This window comes from Peromyscus californicus, unplaced genomic scaffold (assembly GCF_007827085.1).
Source record: "Peromyscus californicus insignis strain IS unplaced genomic scaffold, ASM782708v3 Scaffold_4__1_contigs__length_199733344, whole genome shotgun sequence".
Lineage (NCBI taxonomy): Eukaryota > Metazoa > Chordata > Mammalia > Rodentia > Cricetidae > Peromyscus > Peromyscus californicus.
The window spans coordinates 135191754-135204340 of record NW_026294562.1 but is presented as its reverse complement, the minus strand read 5'-3'; the positions used below and the strand labels follow the sequence as shown (position 1 = coordinate 135204340).

General features: G+C 45.4%; 1 protein-coding gene across 1 annotated transcript in view; it reads left to right on the top strand.

Annotated features, from left to right (window-relative positions):
* Positions 1-12587, top strand: part of Cers3 (ceramide synthase 3) — a 94991-nt gene that overhangs the window by 46439 nt on the left and 35965 nt on the right. The window contains exon 9 of the mRNA XM_052711906.1: positions 3041-3147. Within this exon, the coding sequence (XP_052567866.1) occupies positions 3041-3147 (107 nt within the window). The remainder of the gene's footprint in view (positions 1-3040; positions 3148-12587) is intronic.

Genomic DNA, 12587 nt, shown 5'->3' with positions numbered 1-12587 from the left:
GTTTCTGAGAGAGAAAGAGGGCTTGGGGTGCCTTAAAGCGGGGAACATTGAGACAAAAAGCCTTTCTGTTTCTACATCACACAGACTATGAGAACGAAGGCGTGGCAGGACTGTCTCTCCGCCTCTGCTAGCATCAGCTCCTGTTGGCGTGGGACTCTGACTGAATGGTCCCCTCTCTGGCAGGTCTTCCCTGAAATCACAACGGCATTTCCCAGGACCAGTTCCTGACTCACCTTAGTGTCCTCATTCATAACGAACCCAAGGAAAACAATGCCAGATTACTGTACACTTGGGATTGCTCCTTGGAGTGCTAATGATTGAGCATAGGTTGATATGGAAGAAATTAAATTTAATAGAATTTCATTCTTCCAGATTTGGGTTCAGCCAGTTTTTGATAAAGGGCCAGAGAGTCAATCTAGTTTTGTGGACTTCATGTGATTTATGTCATATATTCTTTCTTCTCTTTTTCTCTGTTTTTATACACACTTGAAAATATGAAAACCCTTCTTAGTGCCCGGTCAGCTTTAGCCCTTGGACGGGAAGGTAGTTTGCCCAACCCCGTTTAAGAAGTAACCAGAAGTCATGTGAAGTCACGTCAAAGCAGCTGGCCTCTGAGATATTTGTAAACTGTCCCCATCACAGAGTGTTGGGCAGGGTTATCCTGTGTCTCAGGGCAGCTCGGCAGAGCAGGGCGGGGCCAGGGTGGTGTCTCGCTGCTTTCTGAACGCAACCTCCTCTGCTACAAGCACCCCTTTCTCTGCTCTCATCCCAGTGGCCTTGGCGGACGAGGAAGCTACATTAGGCCCGAGTTAAGAATTACATACTCATGTCTAGCTTCTGAACACGCGTTTGCTCACTTTGGTGTGTGTCCAGCCTTAAAACACTGCCATTGTGTTTTTAAGGGAAAGCTAGACATTAATATTGGGTCTGGATGCTACATTTACCCAGCCTTCCCTCTCCCTTCTCATAGACATAGCATAATTCCCTACGAGACTTGGGCAAATTACTTATTGTTTTGTTTTTTAGCCCCAGCTGTAACATGAGAAGTCATATCAGTCCCTTATGGTATATTATAATGTTTAGCTCATTACTGTTTGAAAATTTTCCAAGTTCTTAGGTAAAAAAACAGGGGAAAAAAGGCATGTCAGACTTGAAGGTCCTTTCATGGTTAAAATATAAGTGCCGCCTCATGTTGTTGCTAGTCATGAATCATTCTTGATCCACAAGTCATGATCTAACTCAAGGCTCATACACAAGGCTAGTGCCCTCCATCAACAGCAGGGGGTAGAGACGACCCTGCGTGGTGGTGGTGGCGGGGCCTCTTTTTGCTGTTCTCCCAAGGATGTCTGACCAAAGGTTTCTTTGAATCACTGTCACATGTTTGCTTTCTCAGTCAAGCTCTAATTGAACCCAGACCCGGCACGACTCTTGCCCATGCCGACTTTTCCTGAGTTAGAGCCTGCTCATCTTTGGAAGCCTCAAGATAGATGGTGTATCTCTTAGTTCTGTCTTTGCAACAACAAAAGCTTCCTCAACACCTACAATCCTTTCTTATACCAGCCCTGTTCATTGCCGTTTCTTGGCATCTTTCTGATCCTCTGTTATTCTCCATGTCCAAATTCAGACCCAGAACCCAACATTTTCATGTATCCTGATTGATACTTAGCATTTATGAATCATTCATCATTACACAGTCCAGAAGATGTTGAAGGGATTTCTGCCCAACAGTACCATTTTGCCCTCAAGAGCGGACTTATAGAGTTTCTAATAACTGTGCACATACCCACCTTCCCACCTTGGCCTGACTTCTGACCTTGAAGAAAGCTATGCCCTCCATTCTAGTCACTCTAAGACTCTGGCTTTGTCTCTTACCCATCCCCCACTCTGTAGGTACATTGCTCTCTATGTTAGCCACTAAAGCTATTCCTATTATACCCTCTGCTACCCCCACAAGATGTTAATGTTGTCATCCTTGGGAAGTTTTGGAAAGCATGGAAAACGCAGTTCAGATGCTCCTAGAGGGCATAGGTGTTGCTTTTCTTGTTCTAGGAAGGCCTTGAGCCTCCATGATATAATTTCAGAACCTTTCAAGTCTAAGCTATGCTCCTTTGCATTAGTAACTTCTCTGTTGACATGAAAAATACCATGACCAAGGGCAATTTCAAAAGAAGTTTATTTTGGTGTATGGTTCTAGACGGTTAAATATCCACAATGGTGGAGAAGACGTGCAGCAGGAGCAGCAAGCTCAGAGATTACGTCTCAAGTACACACGGAAAACAGAGAGAGAGAGAGAGATGGAGAGAGACAGAGAGACAGAAAGAGAGAAAGGGAAGGAGGGAGGGAGAGGGGAGAGAGAGAGAGGGAGAGAGAGGGAGGGAGGGAGAGAGAGAGAGAGAGAGAGAGAGAGAGAGCACAAAAAGTGGGCCAAGGGTATAAACCCTCAAAAGCCTATACACAGTGTTGTACTTCCTTCAGCAAGGCTAGATCTCCTCTTGCCCAAATAATGCCACCAGCTGATGACCAAACATTCCAATACATGAGCCCATGGGGGACATCTGCCATCCAAATCACCAGACTCCCTAAATGGGTGGTCTGTATACCAGAACTCTACCTGTACCTCACTTCCCACTTCATCATGGGTGAGGCCAAGAGTACATCCTTAATGCCATGTCAACTCTAGCATTTTAGCCAAGCTCACCACATTTCACTTCTGTTCCAGGCTTTCTCTGGACCAGCACACCTCTCAAAGATATGAAGTAGACGTTTCTACAGAATGCATTCTGGGATTCACTGTGCTGACTTCCAGTGTTTTAGTTAGTTATCATATCTTTTAAGGCATTCTCTTATGGAAAATTTCAAACACAGGGACACAGAGCTGTCCTCTACCTCTAGGGTTATCATCATGGCTAATCTCATGTAATCTATGTCCACATCCACAGCCCAGACTTTCCCCAGGTTACTTTCAGACAAGTCCTTATCCAGTTATTTGTAAAATCCATGCCTCGAGCATCTTAACTGACGGCAGCCTCTCCATTTTCAGTCCGCTAAGATGTTCTCCTACGCTGGATGGAAGCAAACCTGCAACGTTCTGTTCTTGATCTTCTCCGTTGTGTTCTTCATCAGCCGATTCATCATTTTCCCATTCTGGTGAGTAGGCAAGTGCCGTATCCTGCCTCGTGGACTCATAACACCATCCCCTCACCCTTCCATTCCTTCCAGTTACTTGTGGCAAATTGAGCCGGACAGAGAATGCGATGGAGTCATTTTTATAGCTTTACTAAAAAACACAATGTTGTGGCTTATGTTTTTATAAGTAACTAAAACAATTCTCTCCAACATGGGACTATCACAGAGGGCGCTTCAGTGGCTGGGCAGTAGCTAGTGCTCTCCATACTGCCTCAGGCACGTGGATTTTTCTCTGTGATCAGCAGCTTTTCTGGTCACTCAGTCAACAGGCAGACCCTAGGCCTCCAGAAGAATGGGGTGTTCTGTGTTGCAGTAGTCACAGCTGCCCCCTGAGTGCCATAGGACTACTGTGAGGGAGGCCCCTGGCACGATATCTCCCATGACAGTTCATCCTCAACAATCATAATTCCCTACACGTTGACTGACAGGAACCAGTATAAGCATGGGGGAGCATCAGATTGCCTGGAAGGAAAAGCCTAGAAACAACCTCAGGTGAGGGCTAGCCTGGGAGCTCTTCAGCTCCTCTCAATAGAAGAATGCAGAAACACATGGAGACTCCAGTTCCATGCCTCTTCCTTAGGCAGATGGACAGCAAGTCAGGGAGGTCTGGCCAGAGTGGTCAGTGAGGGCTGTCTCTGTCAAGGAAACCAGCTGCATTCTGTACACCAATACCAGAGGTCTTGAAGTAGTGTTTCTTGGAAAGGAGAGGTCTAGTGCAGTGGCTAATTTCAAGGATGGGAATCAGGCTAGAATCAAATCCTGTGCCGTACTTAACTGCCTGTGTGCTCTGGGGCAGGTTAGACCATCTCTCTATAACTTCCTTTCCTTAGCTGTAAAACAGAAGTAAGAGTTAATGTGAGGCTTAGCTGAGGTACTACACCCAAGAGTTTTAGAAAAATGTCTGCTACCTAGTAAAGACTTAGTAAGCTGTGCCTATTTTATTAAAATTATCCATGAGAATTTCAAAATTGAGAGTTTAATCCAGAATCAAATCCAAGACAAATGCCTCATACATTGCTTATTTGGTAGACTTTTTGTTTTTGTTGTTAGTAAATTCTGCTCTCCCACATTTATGCATGTGCACCGTGCATTTTGGTGTACAGTGACCTCCTCCAGCCCCCCTTCCTTACCTCCCACCTCTACCCTGCTCCTTCCTAGTAGCCTCTTTCACCCCTTTATTTGTTTTGGTTTTGCTTGGTGTTTCCCAGAGTTTAGTCAGGACTGGCTGTGTGGACCTGAGTTTAGAACCAACTCCCAGAACTTGGTGGGCTCGCCGGTGGGTACACAGTTGATACCATACCTCCCTTCATGCAGAATCTGTCAGTTGCCAAGAAATCTGCAGTGTGTGGTTGGGCCCCGTGGATCCTTTCCCCCTCCATAGCTGACTATGAGGAGGACGTGACTTCTATGGACCAATGCCAGGATGCACAACCACTGTGAAGATGGTATTTTTCAGCCCCTCTCTCCACCATCCAGCTCCTACATTCTTCCCACCCCCTCTTCCGCAGTGGTCCCTGAGCCTTAAGGGGGTAGTGGAAATGTCATGCCTTGGCCTGAGCCTTCAACTGTCCTTTATTTTATTTTATTATTATTGCCTCTTCACTACAAGGAGCAGATTCTCTGTTTAAGGCTGAGAGTAGCCTTTGTTTCTGGGTATACACATATGTGTATACTCAGGAGATGGCTTGATGTTGTGTCAGTTCAGCTAAGCAGCCATGTCAAGTTCCCCATACCCACTACCTGGGGTCTAAGACCTCTTCAGTCATGGGTTTTGGATAAAGTTAACATTACTAGGCATGGATTCCTTCTTGCATAGCAAGCCCCAAATTCAATTAGAGAGCGGTTGATTATCCATATAATAGTCACATTACCATCTTAACTGCTGGGCACATCTTACCTAGAAGGTTGGTATTGTAGTTCATAGAGTTCAGAGTTGGCTAGGCAATCAAGGTCTTTACTCCACATCAACCCTCATAGTAGCATCTGGCACCATGAGATCCATCCAATAGGAAAGACTCTTCTAGCCCATTTCCAGCTTGATTTCTCTCCATTTTGTGACTAAGGTGTGTGGTCTCCATAGAGTAGAGTCTTATCGACTAGTTCTCATAAGTGACCAAGAGCCATGACTGGAACCTGGAATGTCTGGGGGATCCTGGAACCTCCCTGATCAATGACTCCTCTGCATGTGTCCCACACGTGGCACCAGGGTTGTTGTTTAATGCCCCATTGCTTCCAGACCTGCATTGTCTGGTCTTTGCAGGTATCTGCCTTCAGACTTTCTGTAAGTTTAACTGGGTTACCAGAAAATCAGTTACAAGTGGTTTTCTCCTACCTGTTTCATTTTGTTTAGCCCCTGCCATTCCCTCCTTGCCCCATCTCCCATCACTCTCCCTGCTGGAAGCCTCCTACCCCCAGCACCCCTCTCCACCCTCATCTAACCTAGTGGTCCTATATCTCCTATAAGACAGCCTCTCCCCCACTGTCACTTTCTAGTTTCTTAGATTCCTGAGATATTCCATAGGGAAGCACCCCAAACTAAAGTGTCTAAAAATAACACATATTGGCTAAAAAAGAAGGGACACATAGACCAATGGACTAGAATAGAGGACCCATGTTCTAAGTTCAGAAACTGAAAATGTCCACTGGAGAAAAGAGCATTTTCAACAAACAGTGGTGAGGAGTCTGGATGTCAACATGTAGAAGAATGAAATTAGATGCCTAGACCTCACCCTGCACAAAATTAATTCCAAATGGATCAGAGACTCAAAAGAAAACCTGATTCCTTGAAACTGCTAAAGAGAAAAGTAGGGGTGTGCTTCAACACCTAAGTTTAGGGGATGATTTTCTGAATAGGACTAGTACCACAGGAAGTAAGACCAACAAGCAACAAATGGAATCTCACAAGACTGAAAAGCCGGTGTATGGCAAAAATGTACTGTTAATCAAGTAAGGAAACAGCCTATGGATGAGGAAAAATCAAGAGTATTAGTAACTAGAATATCAAAACAACTAAAATTTACACTAAACTTGAAGAAAATGAACAACCCAATTAAAAACTGGGCTATGTAACGACAAATGGCTTTCAAAAGAACTACAAATGGCTTGGAAATACTTTAAAATGCTCAATACCCTTAACCATTAGGACAATTCAGATTAAAGCCACTTTAAGATTTCATTTTACCCCAGTAAAAATGGCCATCATCAGGAATACAAATGACAAGCAGATGTGGGAAAAGGGGAACCCTTGTTCACTGTTGGTGAAAGTGTGAATGAGTGCAGCCACTTTGGAGATAAGATTGAAGGGGCCTCAATAAACTTAGGAGTGGGTCTACTCCATGGCCCAGCCATCCACTCTGGGCGTATACTCTAAGGAATGCCCTATTACAGAAACACTTGGCATGCCACTGTTCTTTGCTGTTGTGTTCACAGTAGCCACGAAATGGAATCATCCCCGATGTCCGTCAACTGATGAATGGCTAATGAAAATGTGGGACACGTACATAATTGAATTTATGTAGATATAAAGGAAATGGAAATTTTGAAAATTTTAGGGGAATGGATGAAACTGGAAAAAATGGTACTGAGTGAGGTAACCCAGACCCAGTAAGACAAATGCCTTGTGTTTGGTAAATGTATTACTGTCTCTTTTGTTTGACTACGCAGGTGTGTTTGTAAAAATCAGTTGTTGGCTTCTCTGTTATCTTTATGTTAACATGTTATCCCATATTCATGGCCTCTCTCAAGCAAACTAGGATGAGCCAGCTTTACCACTAAGCCACACCCCAGCCCTCGAGCGCCATTATTGAGAGGTTAAACTAACTTCCCGATAACAGTTGATGTAGCTTTTCAGAGACTTCCATGGTGCTGCAAAGTCTTTCATTTTCTTTAGTGCCTCTCATGCCCTAGAGGCTCCTCATGTCCCAGAGGCTCCTGATGTCCCAGAGGCTCCTCAAGCAGCACGTGGCTGTTTGTGCACAGGAAACCATCTGGACACTGAGTGGTTTAAAGTCAGTGCTAGGCAAACTTTATCTGGTAAGGGAGAGAGAACAAGTATTTTAGACTTTGAGGGAACAATATAGCCTTTGTTGCATATTTTTCTTTGTTTTGTTTTGTTTTATAACTCTTTAAAAATGTATCAAGCTCCCGGGCGGTGGTGGCATACATCTTTAATCCCAGCACTTGGGAGGCAGAGGCAGGTGGATCTCTGTGAGTTCGAGGCCAGCGTGGGCTACAGAGTGAGTTCCAGGAAAGGCACAAAGCTACACAGAGAAACTCTGTCTCGAAAAACCAAAAAATAAAATAAATTAAAAAAATGAAAATAAATGTATCAAGCTATACTTAGGCCACAGGCTGTAAATAAAATATGCATCTTAGACTAGATTTTACCCACAGGTCAGCTTGCAGAGATCCCTTTAAGTCACTGGTTAATCCTTGTTACATCTCTTGGTTCTCAAGGTGACTGGCCTTAGGGAGGTCATTACTCCTTAGAGTCTCTCATGTGGTTATAATCAGATGGAGGCCAGGTAGTTAACAGTGACTACAGTTGGAACTTTCTGGAGGCCTTCTTCAGCCACATGCTTGAAGAAATCCATGTACAACCGGCTACTTGGTGACACTAGTTGGTGACAGTCATTGGCTGGGTCTTGAGCTGGACTCTTGTCTGAACACCTACAGATGGCCTCTCACTTGCACTTGGCTTCCTCATTTCAAGTGTGACATCTGAAGTCACATCATGTCACTTCCCGCCATGTAATATGCATTGGAACCACACCCCCAAGGTTGGAACAATATTCCAAGAAAGGAAATTATACTGTTTCTTGGTAAGACTGGTTCTAAAGCCTGGGCAGCCATCTTGACTCCATGGAAGCCCTCAGTTGAGGGAACTCTGGGAAGCTTCTCTAGTATGGTGCAGGGCCTGGCTTTGATACTGCAATAGAGAATATTTACCTCAGACCTTTTCATGATTTCTAATAAACAAGTGACCAGCTGAGTACATGGTGACTTTAGAAACTGTAGATTTCAGGGCTCCTGCTGCTGCTGGCATTTCTGAATTTCTGGATGAATCAGTAACTAGCATTTGACATTTTCTTGGCCTCTCCACTGGATTCACCCGCTGGTATCAAAGGGCAGCATGGACTACTGTTGACCGTCTTTAAGGCGTTAGACAACAAGGGCAGCATGGACTACTGTTGACCATCTTTAAGGCGTTAGACAACAAGGGCAGCATGGACTACTGTTGACCGTCTTCAAGGCGTTAGACAACAGTTAGCCAGTACTGACAGGCTGGATTGTCAGAGTCTGCTGGTAACAAGATCCCATGCTGACGCTGACTCCCATTGTTCAGAAAGTTTAGATGAACTGCACCAAGCCACTTGAAGTCTGGAGTCACAGTATTCTTTGAGAAAACACTCAGTGGTTTGCAATGGAGAGTGATTTCACTCTGTAAAAGAACTGCTTCCAGCTGCAGTGCCCTGCTCTGGCCTAATCCCATCAACTTGGACTTTGCTACACTATCATCATGGTAGTGCCAAAGAGAAATTGTCACTCCTTGTTGTTAGCCTTGTTCCAGCCACCTGTCCCAAACTCTGTGGCTTCAGTTCTCCAGGAAGTCTTACCCAGGCAGAGCTTGTTGGGAGTTGACCACTGAACCAGTGTGCAGATAATAGATGGCCCTGCTTCAAGATTCGGACGTGTGTTAGAGGTGCTGTGGGGGTATCTGTGTCCTGGCACTGTGTTCTTCTGCAGCACATTCTGTGGTACAGTGGGGCAGAAGAAAGCTACTGGAGGTGTGCCACCTCCGGCTCACCGGGAAGCTTGAGAAGATGGGCAGGAGCCCATACATTACCATCCATCTTTCCCTCTCTTGGATCTTTCCATCATCTCCCCAAAGCAGCTTTGCTTTCCCCTGACTTGACTCCTCTAGTCTTTCTGCAGCTGCATGCTCATCTCCATCCCTCCTGCTGTGTCTGAGGATCCAGTGTAGATCATTCTCAGTACAGGAAGAGTAATCGTCATCCCCGTTTTGAGATGGTAACCTGCTAGAGGAAAAGGTAAAGAGTGTGACTCAAGTGAGCCTTTCTCCTTGGAGTCTGACCAAAGAGGTGCAGAGGGAGACTGAAGCGAGGCAGCGCAGACCAGGGGCAGAAGTGAGGAGCAGAAAGAAGCAGCCTGCTTCCAGCAGCTTCAAACAGCCTTCGTGTCTGGATCGGCAGCTCCAAACAGCCTTCGTGCCTGGATCGAGGAAAAAGTCAGTGGCTGAGGGCCCTTCTGGTTCTCTAGTTCAGGAACCTTTCCAGCTGGCCTTGGAGAAGAGAGCCCAGCAGCTGCACCAATCAGCAAAGAGGATGGCTGACAGGGAAGCCTGCAAATGCTGCTGGATGGGCAGGAGGGGCTGGCCCATGCGGGAGGAACCAGTGTGTACTGACTGGCCCGATGCGGGAGGAACCAGTGTGTACTGGCAACTGAGGATGTCAGTTTTTCTGAAAATCGTTTTCAGACATTTCTGAAGCTAATAATTAGACTCACCTCATTTAGGCCTTTAATCAGACTTCTTGTTGGTCCCAAATACTGTTTCTTTAGTCGGAAATCCAAGTTGGCCTTGGCAGAATTGCTTTTATTTCATTGCCTGGAAACTCCATTTGTTTGTGTTTTTATCAATACTATTTGAAGATCACAGACCAGTGTTTTTCACATTGTATTTCCAACCACTGTGTTCACAGAGGGACATTTAAAATTACATTCATTCTTTGGAGATTTCATACATGTATACCATGTATCTTGACCATTTCCTCCCCTCAAACACCTCTCCAACTCCTCCCGGGATAGCCTTTCCTTGTATCATCTCCTCCCAACTTCATGTCCTTCTTTTACTGGGATTGATTGATATATTATCTATGTTCCCTGACTCCTGATAGTCCTCTCCATAAGTCACAGGAGCAGGTATCAATGTCCTCTGGACTGGTTGATCTGCACGGAGGACACTCTGATGTGCAAACCCTGACTGTCCTTCCAGCCTAAGTTCCAGGTGACAACATGGCTGCTGTTCTTTCCTTCAACTTGCCACTGTAGGTGTGGAGAGCACAGGAAGTGGGAGATGTGGCCAAGCGTAGCAGAAGTCTTTGTAAACCCCCCCCACACACACACACTTCATTCACATTTTTATAAACTATTAGTAGTGACCTGTGTCTCTTCTGTGTGCCTAAAGGAAAAAAAAATTACCCATTTCAAGCCATCAACAAGGATGCCATCCTTATCCCAGAAGCTGCTGTGCACGTGGTCACCTTTCTTCCTCACTACTCATCACTGGATTTCAGATCTCAACTTTTAATGATCCAGCCATCACTAGTTTAGGGGGAAATGGTACCCTGGGTTTGAAATCCACGTGTGAAAGGAAATGTTATGGGCATTGGGACCATGTAACAACTTGGAATGGATAGTGGAGAAGGAGATTTTTAAAAAAAAAATACAGAACTAGAAGCATGAAAGTGCTGTTAGTTGGTGCTCTTATCAGTGAAAAATGAGGATGAGGCCACAATGGATCCTTTCATCAGAACGCTGGGGCCTGGCTCTTCCAAAGGCTAAGCAAGGCTTCTATGGTGCTGGGGTCAGTTTCATGCCCTGGTGCTGCCACAGAGCAAAGGGGCTGTGTAGTAGAGCAAGGTTCTGTCGGAGCCCAGGCTACTCCCTTGAGCCACTGCTGCAGATGGGACTCTGGGAGCCAGACTTTGGAGGGTTGTACCTGTGGAGGGGTGAGAGTTTGGCTAGCTGTGTTCACTGCCCCCTTCAGCAGGTGCCCTGTGGGAACTCCTGACCCGACGAGCCCCCTGTTGCCTTCTATTACTGCCTTCTTAAGGACAGTGACAATGATCACTCTTTAGAACATAGCATCTTAGGGGCCAGCCTATTCACAATTAGTCCAGATCCCTTTATTCATTTACTCGCTTAGAAAGCATCTGGAGTATGTAACAGGGCAGCCTGTATTTCTCCCTTACCAGTGGGCAGCTTTACCCATTTATTTTCCCATTTCTTCTTCCTCCCTTTCACACACACACACACACACACACACACACACACACATACACACACACACACACACACACACACACACACACACACACACACACTTTTGAACAATCTGAAAGTTCTAAATATCAACTTAATAATTTTTTTTGTCCTAAATCCTTCAGCATACATTTCTTAGGAGCAAGGGCAGTCTTACAGAATCACAACATAGTAATTAACTGCAGAAAATGTATCACCCCACTTCCATGTTCCAATTTTAACAACCCTATAATGTTTTTATTGCTCCCCCACCACAACATGGAGCCAGGCCATGTGCTGTGTACAGAAGACATTTACCCAGAACAGTTTTTTGTTTTGTTTTGTTTTCTCCCAGCTCTTTGATCCTTATGTGATTGTTGCAGCATTTAGACCCTGTACTTACAGTGTATGATGAGGAGCCAACACTAGGGCTCGGGAAATATTCAGTGGATAAAATGTAGCCATGCAAGTGTAAGGACCAGTTTGGACCATCCAGTGCCTGAAAACAGTGAGAATGAAAAGCCAGGCATGTGGAGCTGCCTGTAATCTAATCGGGAGAGGCAGAGGCTCCTGTGGCAGGCTGGGGTCAGTGAGATATGCTGCCTCCATAAATACAGAAGAGTGATTGAGGAAAACACCTGGCATCAACCTCAGACTCCACACACATGCAAACATGCACACATGTGTACACACACACACACACACACACACACACACACACACACACATTTAAAAGAAGAGAACTACAACAAGAAACAGCTAAGAAGGGCCTTTACAACACAGAGTGGAAATCTTTGCTCTTTCCAGGCAGAACTGGGGTTGAATGTAGAGGTGGATGCCAGGCACACTCTCTCCCACTGAGCTATAACCCACTGCCCAGTACACACTTTTCCAGTACAGTTACTGACCCGGATGGTGAAGGGTTTGTCTTCACTGAGTATCTATTACGTTGCCTTCATCTACACCATTACCTGGGAACCCAGGACATGCCAAGCATGCCAAGCCTTGCTTCATCTCCAGAACCAGCCACTGGCGTTATAAGAACACAAAATTCTCAACCCTCAATTAGCAAGAAAAACACAACAAAAACACCTGACACCTACAATCCAAAATTCTCACTTGGAGAATAGAACTTGTGGACGATGGTGGCAAAACCAGCTGCTATTTACAGCAAAATTGTGACTTGTTCAAACTGTGTTGACTCTATTGGTTAAAAGAGTGAGGAGTGGAAGCAGAACCAGATACAGAGAGGCTGAGCCTGGGGACTTAGATCCACAGCAGCAGCTCTTCAGTTTGGAAAGAGTAAAGTTCTGTGGTTCTAGGATCCCCATAGCCTGACAGTACCCTGGCACCGCCCCCCC